Consider the following 14,308-nt stretch of genomic DNA (forward strand, 5'->3'; position numbering starts at 1 on the left):
TGACCAGACTCATCAAAACACTGAAGAGTCAAGACAAAGAAAAAAAAATTCTTGAAAGCAGCCTTGGAAAAATGATGCATTACATATTGCAGAGCAATAATTCAAATATGGACTTTGCATCAGAAACCATATTATGTAAGTCAGGTATGAGGAGAAAGTAAAGGTGAAATCATAAAATGTTTACAATTAAGTCAGAAGAGCTGGACAATATCAATAGAAAATATCAATAGAGAGTCACAGGAGTGCAAAGAATCAGTTTACTTCAGATAGATACGGAGTTTAAAAGGTTTCATGAGGAAAATGATGCTAAGCTTGCCATTGAAGGAAGAGATCTTATTTTATTTTTGGTATATGTGCATTTATATTCTATTGCTTTCCAGAAAGATTTTAAAGTAACATATAAAAATATACATATCCCAACAGCACAGGATAATTAATTCAGGCAAAATAATAAACCATAGGAAAGATTAAATGAGTCCTAGAGAACTGCTAGAAGAAACTAGATTCCCTGTGAGCATGCTTGAAGACAAGAAGAATGTGTCTATTTCTAAACCACAGAATAAGGGATGGAGATTTTAGGTACATAATTAAGCAGTATGAATAGAAAGCCTTTGGAGAGTGGTCCTGATGAAGTATAGTTGGCAGATGGAAGCCTTGGGAGAATGATTTAATGACGTGACAAGGACACTGAACTCTATGCTGTAAGAAATGAAGAGGCAACGAACTTTGAGATCAGGAAGTTGGATGATCATAATTATGTTGCTCAGTTGTAATTCTGGCAATCAGATGGATGGCTTTGGCTACACTGGGAAGCAAAAAATAATGTATTAAATAAAGAGGAAAATGTAAACAAGGTGAAAAAGAACTGAATTCTGTTATAAATGATAAGTTGTAATTGACCAGTAATACAAGCAACTGAGTGAGGCGGCTAAACCTCATAATTAAGGGAAAAAGCTTTAGAACCCCCTGACTACCTCTAATTGTGTGGCCTTGAACAAAGTGGTTGGCTCATCTGTTTCAGGGTTTTAATTGTTTAATTTATGATATGGTATGGTTTCCCAGGTGGTGTACCGGTAAAGAAGCCTCCTGCCAATATAAAAGGTGCAGGAGACATGGGTTTGATCCCCAGGTCAAGAAGATCCTCGGGAGTAGGAAATGGCAACCTATTTCAGTATTCTTGCCTGGAAAATTCCATGGACAGAGAAGCCTGTTGGGCTACGGTCCATGGGGCTGCAAAGAGTTGGACATGACTGAGCATGCACATAGGAGTTACAATAACTTTACTGACTTCTTAGGGTTGTTTTGAGGATCAAATAAAAATACAAGTATACAGGACAGAAACTGGTAAATGATGCTAAATAATGTTAAACAGTATTACTATGGTTTCTTCCAAACATCTTAATGACATCTAAATATTTTGAAATTCAATTAGCCTTCATCTACATATCACTAAATTCCTGGAACTGGAAAATCATACATTTATAAAATTTGTGCTTTCTTTCTTAATGTCCTGAGATTAATTTGTATTTCAGCAAATGGTTTCAGATAAAATAACACTTTAAAATTATGATTATTTTAAATAATTACAACAAGCACATCAATAAAATTTAATAGGCCCCGAAATTCTGTTTCTCCTTTAAAGAGTTTGCATTTTAAAACTGTTCTGAATATATTCTCTTTACAAAAACAAGTGTCAAAATGAAGACAAATGCCAAGTAACTTCAGTGGTTAGAGCTGTAGGGAAAAGATCCAACCTTCCTAAGAGAGGGGGCAGGCAAAGGCTAGGCAACTAGCCAATGTCTGAATCAATTAGATGCTAGAGCCAGAGAAGGAAACTGGCATGCAAGCCAGAAAACAGCATCTTACAGAATGGCCCACACAGTGGAAATGGGGACTGAGGAGGGAGTTGGTCCATGGGCACTCAGTGAGCAAGTATGTGTCACACAAATACTAGGGATCATGCAGCAAGACTACCAGGCTTGGCAGGGATTACCTGACTACCGAGTCAGGGCTGAGTTGAGTGTTGAAGGTATTTAATATTAGAGGCTGAGATTGGGCAAGTGGGTCAGAGTCCTGAGAATCATCATACAAAGGAGTGTATTTAAAATAGGCAAAACAGGACCAAAACACTTGTAAACGCCTTCACTAGAAGTTGCCTTGACTTCAGCTATCACCTTCATATTTCACCTGTGGTCATTTCACCATTTACTTCATGATGTGTTCCTGACTTCCTTCCCATCCTCTACCACATGGAAGAAAGTTTCAGGCATCCTTTCTGAATTAATCATACACAAAGCGCCCAGAGTGATACTGCATTACCACCTCTTTGGCATCACTTTTCATAAAAGTAACACAAGTAATAATTCACATATGACTATTAATATTTCAACATATTAACAGAATGCATCCTATACAATGTGTAAAATGAATACATAATTGATAATACAGAAGGAAGTGGCCCAAGAAATTTAATTGTCTTATATCAGGAAACAGATTAAATCTTTTAAGGTTAAGAAAATATTTCTTCCTGGTACATTCAAAATTCTTTGCTTTGAGAATGTAATGAATAAAGATAACTTAAAATAACTTTTGCTGCTGCTGCTAAGTCACTTCAGTTGTGTCTGACTCTGTGCGACCCCATAGACAGCAGCTTGCCAGGCTCCCCGTCCCTGGGATTCTCCAGGCAAGAACACTGGAGTGGGTTGCCATTTCCTTCTCCAGTGCATGAAAGTGAAAAGTGAAAGTGAAGTCGCTCAGTCATGTCTGACTCTTTGGGACTCCATGGACTGCAGCCTACCAGCTTTTACATGTATGTATATATGAAAAATGGAGGAGGCAATGGCACCCCACTCCAGTACTCTTGCCTGGAAAATCCCATGGATGGAGGAGCCTGGTAGGCTGCAGTCCATGGGGTCACAAAGAGTCGGACACGACTGAGCGACTTCACTTTTCACTTTAATGCATTGGAGAAGGAAATGGCAACCCACTCCAGTGTTCTTGCCTGGAGAATCCCAGGGATGGGGGAGCCTGGTGGGCTGCTGTCTCTGGGGTCGCACAGAGTCGGACACGACTGAAGTGACTTAGCAGCAGCAGCAGCATATATGAAAAATATGAGAATGAATTGCTAGCCAACCTATATTATGTTCAGTGAAAGATTTAGTAGAAAGCATTTTTTAAAATTGTTATACTTCTCCAAGAATTAGTTAAGGAACACAAACTCAAAATACGCATGGTGTTGGCAGCTAATGATGTGTGAGGCACAGTGTTATTCTCTGGAGGTAGAGAGGTGACCAAAATCATAGAGCTGGACCTCAGTGAGCTTATGTCTACCAAGAAGCTAGTCAAAAACCCAATGATTTCAATTTAACATAGGTAGCTCTTTGATAAAGCCATAAAGCACTGGGGCTGAGTTTTTAGACTAGTAGGGATCAGAGATGAGATGGAATGAAGGGAGGGGTGATATTCAAAAAAGGAAGAATGGAAGCATGAAACGAGTCTCAAAAGACAAGTTGTGTAATTCAACTGAAGACGAAGAAAAGTTTATTTGGGCAAAAGCAAAGTATATGAAAATATCAAAAAGAAGTAATTGATGATTGCAATGAAACAGGAAGCTTGATTCAAATTATACTTTATCAGATAGAAAGTAATTAAATGTTTTAATTAGAAGAGTGCCGGGGTGAGATTAGTATTTTATAGTGATCATTTTGGTAGAAAAGTTAAGGATGGATTTAAATATAAAAAAAAAAAAATGGAGAGGGGGAAAGACTGATGAGAGAGAGAGACATGAAATGGGCCAAATCCAGGACAATTGTGGTAGGGATTAAAAGAAAAGACCCAGAAATGTGACACTTGATCAAGTGTGCACAGATACTGAATTTTAGGGTGTGAAGAGAAGTATAGGATGACTCTCATATTTCTAGCTTAGGAAAAAAACACTGAGCGCCACTAGCTCAATATGGTGAAAGGAAGGATAGGAATTCAGGAACTTAAGGAAAAGTCATTATTAGTGGGTGGGGAGGAGACGGAAGAAGGTGCATGAAGAGTCCATTTTGGTTACTTTGAATTTAAGGCTTAGTGTGGTTGCTCCTCACTTAATGAAACTTAAATTAGGCACCCAACACTTGTAATAAATTGGGGTGGGAGGGCTAGGTGTGCAGATCCAATATGAAATCTGACCTAGGGCATGACCTCTCATACATTACTACTCTCCCTTCTCTCCTATTGAAACTATTCTTTTTTTTCCTTCCCACAATGAGAACATATTGACAACAAAGTCAGTATATTCCAAGTCCTCAGAGAGAAGAACTGGGAAGGAAGAAGATAGGAAGGGAAGCATAGTTAAGTTCTAGACTCCACCCTGAAGAAAGGCTCTTCATGAACTGCTTCAACATAATGTCTTCTAGAATCAACTGTGTCTTTGTCATGCTTATGCAACAGAAGATTAGATGGTTGGATGGCATCACTGATTCGACAGACATGAACCTGGACAAACTCCGGGAGGTGGTAAGGGACAGGGAAGTCTGGCATGCTGCAGTCCATGGGGTCGCAAGGAGTCTGACACGATTTGGCGACTGAACAACAATTGTTAAACGGTTAAAATCTATTCTTCATTAACTCATTGACTCTTACAAAACTGAACACAGGCATAACTAACAAGTTTCTGTTAACTACTTTATAGTAAGTTGATAATCATAAAAATAATTGCAAAACATACATTTGAAGAGATAGCTTTAAACTCTTGCTTTCTGCCCCCCACCCCCACCGACCTGATAGTTGAACTTAGAATTGGTAAAATCTGCAAGTGAATATCACCTTAATTTTTTTCCAGTTGCTTTTTTTTTTTAATGTGGTACAACATATGTAATGTAGAGTTCACCACTGTAATAATTTTAAAATATATAGTTCAATTGCACTAAGTACATTCATGCTATTGGGCGACCATCACCACATCCATCTCCAGAATTTGTATTACTCTGGTTTTTAAAAAGTGTTCATTGATTTAAGAATCAAGACCTATTTGTCACTTGCTTTTCTATTTTAAATATTTCGCTTACAGAAAAGCAGAACTTCTGCTATGCTCTAAAATTATATCTAGAGCAATCCCTTCATAAATTGAGTATCAGCTTATGGATATTTAAATTCAGCAAAGAATTTGAACATTCTATCATTTTGATGTTCTGTAAGAGGAACAATGCGTTATTCAAGTGAAGCAAAGAACACTCTTTGGTCCAACCATACCAATGCTATGAATACTAAATATTCTCTACAGTTAAAATGAAATTTAAAGTTCAGATTTTCATGTCGTTCTAGGAAAAAGAGGGTATGCCAGAATGTGAAATAACAATAATGAGCCATAGTCTAGTACAGTTCTTGGCCCACTGTGTAGACTGCAACAAATGTCTTAAATGAATAAGAGAAATTACACAGAGAGAAAACTGAAGTAGACATTATATAAAACCTGTTACTAATTTAACCATTGTTTAGATCATGGTAATTAATAGCTGAAATGAATATCTTGTTATTGTTTGAGACAAAAGTTAACAAAAGAGTCATTAGAAAAGCTTGTGTGAAATATGCTACAAGTATTATAAAATATTAATTAGATTTTAATAGATAACAGACTTCATCTGTTGGCTGGGGAGAGGCAGAGGTGATTTATTAATAGCAAAGGTCATGCTCTAGCGTGGCAGGCCGCAGGAATGGCCTGGGGCCCTCTCAGGTGGAGAGCCAGGGTGGGTAGCAGCCATGAAGGAGATGGACAGTAGAGCCAGGCTAATAGCATTTTAGCTTCTACTCTGCCACTTACCATGTGTGGAATCAGGCAAACTAACCTGTGTCTGCCTCAGCTGTTTTACCCATAAAATGAAGCTTATTATATGCTTTCTGTGAGAATTCAATGTGTCAATACAGGTCAAGTGGCACAAACTACAAGCTTAATAAATGTTAGATATTACTGTTGCCATTAATCTTTCTTGATTTAAGACATGGCACAGGGACTAAATCTCCCTTCTCTCTGAGAAGAGTCCAAAACAATGCAGGGTACTCATGGAAGCTGTTTGGTTTCACTGTCCTTCATTTATTCTTTTGTGACCCAGACTGAAGACCAGTGACCTTTCATTAAAACAAGAATACTGCTACTACCACTGCCACTACCATCCTGCATCACGACCACGAGCACCACCCACACTGATAGCACCTCTGCCAGTTCATCTTGACCACCACTGGCCGCCATCCCCACTCGCACCAACATCATCAAACTACCATCACCGCAGGCTCCACCATGACCACCACCATGACCACCACCATCCCGATCTCTGCAATCGGTGTATCACTACCACCACTGGCAACAATAGTAACAGGACCTTTAATATACATGTGAGTGTAAAGGTGTAAAGGTCATTGGGAGAGTGAAGAATAAGAAATAGGATGTAAATATACACATGCTGGTAAAAGGAGGAACAGGAGATATGAGAAGGCATAAGAAATTGCCATCCTCGAAAGACTTTTTGACAAGTTTGTCTTACATCATTATTATAGAATTAGTAGATTCCACACACTCGGGTCCAATTACCTACAAGAAATATGCCAGGAGTAAACAGAAAGTCATATTTATGTGTTATACCAAAGACTGATGAGCCAAATGCTTTAGAGCCAAACCAATGGAAAGGTAAAACCCCAAACTCCCATATTATATGCTAACCTGTGCTTCTGGAATTGGTAGCCAAAAATTAGTGATTAATGAATGATCAAAGAGTCCTTGGTTAGAGTTCCATATGTGCTACATATCTGACCTTGAGTAAGTTATGTGACCTTCTAAGGACACTGTTTTCTCCCTCTGAAAAATGGTGATATCCATTATTTAGAGTTTGTGTGAATATTTAATAAGTAATGTTGTATGTCAATTATTTCTCTAAAAAAAAAAAAACCCAACACAACACTCACCTATAACCATGAAACACCAGCACATTAGCACAATGCTTGTATTAATCTAAGATTAAGACCTAACTTGGGGCTTCCTTGGTGGTTCAGAGGTAAAGAATCGCCTGCCAATGGAGGAGATGCGGGTTTGATTGCTGGGTCGAGAAGATTCCCTGGAGAATGGAATGGCAACCCACTCCAGTATTCTTGCCTGGGAAATTCCAGGGACAGAGGAGCCTGGCAGGCCACAGTCCATGGAGTCGTCAAGAGTCCGACAGGCTGGGCAACTAAACAATGAGACCTACCTTGTCACTCCTCACACCCTTTCCCTCCCAGTCTTAACTGCAGAGTAAAGGGTACTGTCATTCTCAGATGGCAGCTACCTCCATCTCCTTCCCTCATTCCTATCCCTCATCCCAAGGGAACTCATTAACAAATTCTCCCTCTTTCACCCCCAGAATGTACCTCAAATCCACCCACTTCCTAGCCACTATTGCTGTCCAAGCTCAGAGCGCTTTGTTGAACCCTATGTCCCAGTTGCTACTCAATACAATCCATTTTCCACAGAGCAGTTAAGGTGAACTTTAAAAATGCAAATCAGATGATGTGTAAAGCCTTCAGCAGCTTCCTATTGTACTCTGAATCGGATGTTAATTGTTCACCATCATTTTTTTTCTACTCTGTCTCCTGCCCATCTTTTCTACTTTGCCTCTTACACTCTCACCCCACATCTAAAACTTTGGTCACACCATCCCTCTTACTGTTGAACACACTGAGCTTTTGGATCCTTATTTGAAAAAGAAGGATCCAGACACATTTACCTGAAGTAGTCTTTTTCATACTCCATCTTTAGTTCCTCTTCATCATATTTCATACCTCTTGTAATAAAAAGTTATATTATGCATGTTTCTCTATATTTATTGATTTATTAATTTACTTAATCTCCTATTATCAGAATGTAAGTTCCTTGAGGACAATTATATTATTGAATACATTCTATTTCATGTTCTTATTACTCCAATGTTTTATTATGTGATCAGAGTTCTATTTTTAGTGCCAAGATTAGCACCTAACATATTATTGAAATGTAATATTCACTATAAAAATGAAATTTAGCGAGGTCTAAATGTCTGAATTAAATAATATCTCACATAAAGACTCACTATAATGGAGTCTTTCTATAGATGAGGAAGCCCTCAAATTCCAATTGGAGGCAAAGAAGAGATGAGTAATACATTTAGGAAGAATCATGTCTGAAGGTCCCATAAATATTTTTCCTATAAGGTATTTGGAAATAATTACAAGAAAGGTTAAGAGAAACCTTAACAAATTTGTTTAGTTTCACAGTTTATAACTGTGGTTATATGTGGTTATATATAGATAACTATGGTATCTAAAGATTACACTTTGGCTAACATAAGCATTCAACTCTTAAATCATTGCCAAAGGCATATATTGCCTAAAACCTGAATGCAATGGCTCTGTCATATAAAGAACAAAACACAAAACAAAAAAAGGCACTTGGTGATAAGTCCAAAGCTTAGGTATTATAATTATTTACTTATAGGAGTATATGATTATTTAGCTATGGCAGGATATAATATCTGGGAAGCAAACAGGAAAGTGACATAGCATTTTAATTACTCGGTACTCACAGTGCATGGGGTCTGCATCCATGGTTCCCCATCAATCTGCATTGGCAGAGACTTGCTGGTCCTGGAGAAAAAAAAAAAAAAAAACAAAAAAACAATCCAAGTCTAGCACAGAAATACTTTATACAGCAGACTATATGTCCCATATAAAATGGTGAGACCAGGGAATGCAAATATGGTAAAAGCTGGGCTCTGTTCGCAAGTTATCTTTTATAAAAGGAACTTCAGCTCTTGACTTGGGCTCCCCAGGAGTATCGATGGTGAAGAATTTGCCTGCCAATTCAGGAGATGCAGGTTCAATCCTTGGGCCGGGAAGATTTCCCTGGAGGAGAAGGTGGTGGCCTACTCCAGTATTCTTGCATGGAGAATCACATGGACAGAGGAGACTGGTGGGCTACAATCCATGAGATCACAAACAGCTGGATATGACTGAGCACAAACCTTGACTATCAATGAATACCCTGTACCTTAGTTACAAATATGTTAAGTGCTTCCTGGTAAATGTGATGATATACACAAAAAATTCTGGATAACAAAAGACAAATGTAGGGTGTATAGTTAATGACACAATCCAAATTACTTGGTTTGTTTCCAAGGCAAACCATTCAACATTACACTAATCCAAGTCTATGCCCCAAACACTAATGCTGAAGAAGCTGAAGCTAAGTGGTTCTAAGAAGACATATAAGACCTTCTAGAACTAACACCAAAAAGAGATGTCCTTTTCATCATAGGTGACTGGAATGCAAAAGTAGAAAGTCAAGAGATACCTAGAGTAACAGGCACGTTTGTCCTTGGAGTACAAAATGAGGTAGAGCAAGGCCTAACAGAGTTTTGCCAAGGGCTAACCCTTTCAACAACACAAAAGATGACTCTACATATGTATATCACCATATGGTCAATACCAAAATCAGACTGATTATATTCTTTCCAGTTGAAGATGGAGAAGCTCTATACAGTCAGTAAAAACAAGACCGGGCACTGACTGTGGCTCAGATCATGAGCTCCTCTTTGCAAAATTCAGGGTTTAGGGAAAACCCGTAGGCCCTTCAGGTATGACCTATAGAAAATCCTTTATGATTATATAGTGGAAGTAACAAATATATTCAAGGGATTAGATCTGTTAGAGTGCCTGAAGAACTATGGTTGAAAGTTTGTACTACTGTATAGGAGTCAGTGACCAAAATCATCCCAAAGTAGGGGGGGGGGGGGAAAGCAAGAAGGCAAAGCAGTTGTCTTAGAAGATTTTACCAATAGCTTAGAAAAGAAGAGAAGCAAAAGGCAAAGGAGAAAGAGAAAGATATACCCCTCTGAATGCAGAGTTCCAAAGAATAGCAAGGAGAGGTGAAAAAGCCTTCTTAAGTGAACAATGAAAAGAAATAGAGGAAAACAATAGAAGACTAGAGATCTCTTCAAGAAAATTAGAGATATCAAGGGAACATTTCATGCAAAGATGGGTGTAATAAAGGACAGAAACAGTCTGGCCCTAATAGAACCAGGAGACATTAAGAAGAGGTGGTACAAATACACAGAAGAACTATATAAGAAAGGTCTTAATGACTCGGATAATCACAATGATGTAGTCACTCACCTAGAGCCTGATATCCTAGACTGTAACATCAAGTGGGCCTTAGGAAGCATTACTATGAACAAAGCTAGTGAAGGTGATGGAATTCCAGCTGAGCTATTTCAAATCCTAAAAGATAATGCTGTGAAAGTGCTTCACTCAATATCTCAGCAAATTTGGAAAACTCAGCAGTGACCACAGGACTGGAAAAAGTCAGTTTTCATTTAAATCTCAAAGAAGGGCAATGCTAAAGAATGTTCAAACTACAGCACAATTACACTCATTTCATGTTAGCAACGTAATGCTCAAAATCCTTCAAGCTAGGCTTCAGCAGTATATGAACCGAGAACTTCCAGATATATAAGCTGGACTTAGAAAAGGCAGAAGAACCAGAGATCAAATTACCAACATCTGTTGTTCATAGGAAAACCAAGAGAATTCCAGAAAAACATCTGCTTCATTGACTACACTAAAGCCTTTGACTGTGTGGATCACAACAAACTGTGGAAAATTCTTCAAGAGACGGGAATACCAGACCACCTGACCTGCCTTCCGAGAAACCTATATGCAGGTCAAGAAGCAACAGTTAGACTTGGACATGGAACAACAGACTGGTTTCAAACTGGGAAAGGAGTATGTCAAGGTTGTATATTGTCACCCTGCTTATTCAACTTCTATACAGAGTATATCATGTGAAATGCTGGGCTGGATGAAGCACAAGCTGGAATCAAGATTGCCAGAAGAAATATCAATAATCTCAGATATACAGATGACACCACCCTAATGGCAGAAAGCAAAGAGGAACTAAAGGACTCCTTGATGAAGATTAAAGAGCATGGTGAAAAAGCTGGTTTAAAACTCAACATTCAAATAACGAAGATCATGGCATCCAATCCCATTATTTCATGGCAAATAGATGGGGAAAAATGGAAACAGTGACAGACTTTATTTTCCTGGGCTCCAACATCACTGCAGACAATGACTGCAGCCATGAAATTAAGATGCCTGCTTCTTGGAAGAAAAGCTATGACAAACCTAAACAGCATATTGAAAAGCAGAGATATGACTCCGCCAGCAACGGTCTGTATAGTCAAAGGTTTGTTTTTTCCAGTAGTCATGCATGGATGAGCGTTGGACCATAAAGAAGGTTGAGCACTGAAGAATTGATGCTTTTGAAATATGGTATTGGAGAAGACTCTTGAGAGTCCCATGGACTGCAAGGAGATCAAACCAGTCAATTAAAAATGAAATCAGTCCTGAATATTCACTAGAAGGACTGATGTAAAAGGTGAAGCTCCAATACTTTGGCCACCAGATGTGAAAAGCCACTCACTGGAAAAGACCTTAATTCTGGGAAAGATTTCAGAAGGCAAAAGGAGAAGGGGCCTCAGAGGATGAGATGGTTGAATGGCATCATTGACTCAATGGATATGTGTTTGAGCAAACTCAGGGAGATAGTGAAAGACAGGGAAGCCTGGTGTGCTGTAGTCCATGGGGTGGCAAACAATCAGACATGACTGTGTGACTGAACAAGAACAACAGCAAAATGAGCCTCCTTGTTTTCATGCAATCGCATGTTGCAAATGTGGAGGAAAAGTGTTTGATATCTCACATTTTCCAGTATTAACTTTCATATATGTTAATGTAACATCAGTTATATCTGTGCTATAATCTGTAGCTTCATGTTAGTGTAATATTAGACTTTTGTTTTACAGGCATAATTTTGAAAAAGGGTTTTCAAAAGATTTAAATGCAATATACATATAAAATTTTACTTCATAGTAATTCATTATTTAATTTATAGAAGCAATGGTGGACTTCATGAAAGAATGTATGTTAATGATGCCTTAACAGCATTTTCATTGGGTAGTTTGCCTAGTAGATACTTCAATGCTTCTGTAAATTCAACCGTGTGTGTACCAGACTAGAGGAGGTAGAATTTGTATGTTAGAATTGTATCCATGGTCTCAACAAAAGATTATCAAATTCCAATGAACATGGTAAGTAACAGTGAATCAAATCTTTATAAATTCTGTCAATTTCTATTATTTTGAAATGTATCAGTATTAATCATTGATAACAATGTATAGATGAAACAAAATCATTATCAAAATCTTATATAACATTAATCTAAATAATTTGTAGTTATGCCATCTCTGGTGGCTTGACAGTAAAGAATCCGTCTGCAATGCAGGAGACTGGGGATCGAATCCCTGAGTCAGGAAGATCCCCTGGAGAAGGGAATGGCCACCCACTATATATTCTTGCCTGGAGAATCCCAAGCACAGAGAAACCTGGCAGGCTACAGACCACGGGGTCACAAAGAGTGAGTGACTAATACTTTCACTTCACTTTTCACACATCAACCTCCTTTCTGAATTACAGAGAAAGGGCTACCTGATGACAACAGAGGAGCACTGAGCCAGCCGCCGCCCAGCACTTTTCAGTCCTGTGTATATTTGCCCCATCTCCATGGCTCCTTCCAAGCCAACCACCTCCAGCAGCTGATCACTCAGATCTGAAAGGAAACAGAAGCCTTGTAAATTACAGTGCATATGCATACAATGCCATGCCATTAGACACTATGGAAATGAAAAATAAAAGCTTCTTGAGAAAGAAAGCTTCTGTCTGAGATACTACACTAAAAGTAACAAAAAGATGGTCTGTCTTACTTCTGAAACTCTCAGTTTAAGCACCCCTTTCCCCAGAGGGGTGCTGTGGGGAAAGATGTGCTGTCAGCTTATTCTACAACAGAATGGGAAGAAAGGATTCTGAGCCAAATTATGCCAAAAAATATACCAGTAGCTTTAACATCAACAAATTTAACGTTATTCCACATGTATATATGGGACATTTATACCCCCCACATCAGACATTTGGCAGCAAATACACATTTCAGTACTATAAATAAAGTATGAGGACATGCTGTCAAACGTGATTTTGTTGAATTACTCAAACAAAAGATCTTAGAGATCATGGAATTAAAGTTTCTTATTTTAAAGATAAGAAGACTTGAGGCGTTAAATCACTGAGTGACTTGTCCACGTGCAGGTTAAGTTGCTTCGTCTAAGTCTAAGTCACTTCAGTTGTGTCCGACTCTGTGCGACCCCAGAGACGGCAGCCCGCCTGGCTCCCTGTCCCTGGGATTCTCCAGGCAAGAACACTGGAGTGGGTTGCCATTTCCTTCTCCAATGCATGAAAGTGAAAAGTAAAAGTGAAGTCGCTCAGTCATATCCGACTCTTAGCGACCCATGGACTGCAGCCTACCAGGCTCCTCCATCCATGGGATTTTCCAGGCAAGAGTACTGGAGTGGTTTGCCATTGCCTTCTCCAAAGTTGCTTCAGTTGTATCCAACTCTTTGCAACCCTATGGACTATACAGCCTGCCAAACTCCTCTGTCCATGGGATTTTCCAGGCAACAATACTGGAGTGAGTTGCCATGCCCTCCTTCAAGGGATATTTCCAACTTAGGGATTGAACCCACATCTCTTATATGTCTCCTGGATTGGCAGGCACGTTCTTTACGCCACAGTCATAGGGAAACTTGTCCAGAGTTTTTCTTGACCTTGAAAAAAGAAATGTTTTCCTGATGGTAAAGAACATGCTACCAAATTCTAGAGTAGGTTAGATAATTATCACCATATTAATACAGTGTTTTTTCTTTTTTTAACCAGAGGACAGTAAAAAAAAAAAAAAGGTTAATGGTATTAGGTATTACTTGTCGAGTGTTTCCAAAGTACCTGTCACTGCCTAATCACTCGCTCCATATCACCTCACTTGCTCCCCTGGCAAAACCAATTTAAGACAAATATGATTATTAGAATTTACAGACAGAGAAGCTTAAAATCAGAGAAGTTAACTCAATTTATTTATATTAACATAAAGAGGAAGTGACAGAGCCAAAGTCTGAGGTGTAATCACAATGGTATATTTGGTAAATCAGCCATACCCAAGAGAGATACTTTTAAAACTGATAGAAGGATTTCTTATTGAGGGACTGACAGTGGTGTCTGCGTGAGCTGCAAGGTCCCTTTCCAACCTGCAGACTTTCACTCTCCAGAGTAGCAGAGGATGTAGTCGTATCAGTAAAACCCTACAGAGCACCACGGTGGCACACAACCCCTCCACTCACTTACCTGGCTCAGAACGCCCGAACCCTTGATTTGAAGG

General features: G+C 38.8%; 1 protein-coding gene across 1 annotated transcript in view; it reads right to left on the bottom strand.

The window, feature by feature from the left end:
* Window positions 1–14,308, bottom strand: part of DGKB (diacylglycerol kinase beta) — a 1,145,939-nt gene that overhangs the window by 26,381 nt on the left and 1,105,250 nt on the right. Inside the window, exons 31-32 of the mRNA XM_055589891.1 lie at window positions 12,535–12,655; window positions 8,574–8,634 (exon numbers count right to left, since the gene is read on the bottom strand). Coding sequence (XP_055445866.1) covers window positions 8,574–8,634; window positions 12,535–12,655 — 182 coding nt within the window. The remainder of the gene's footprint in view (window positions 1–8,573; window positions 8,635–12,534; window positions 12,656–14,308) is intronic.

The sequence above is a fragment of the Bubalus kerabau genome, chromosome 8, assembly GCF_029407905.1.
Source record: "Bubalus kerabau isolate K-KA32 ecotype Philippines breed swamp buffalo chromosome 8, PCC_UOA_SB_1v2, whole genome shotgun sequence".
In the NCBI taxonomy this organism is placed as follows: domain Eukaryota; kingdom Metazoa; phylum Chordata; class Mammalia; order Artiodactyla; family Bovidae; genus Bubalus; species Bubalus kerabau.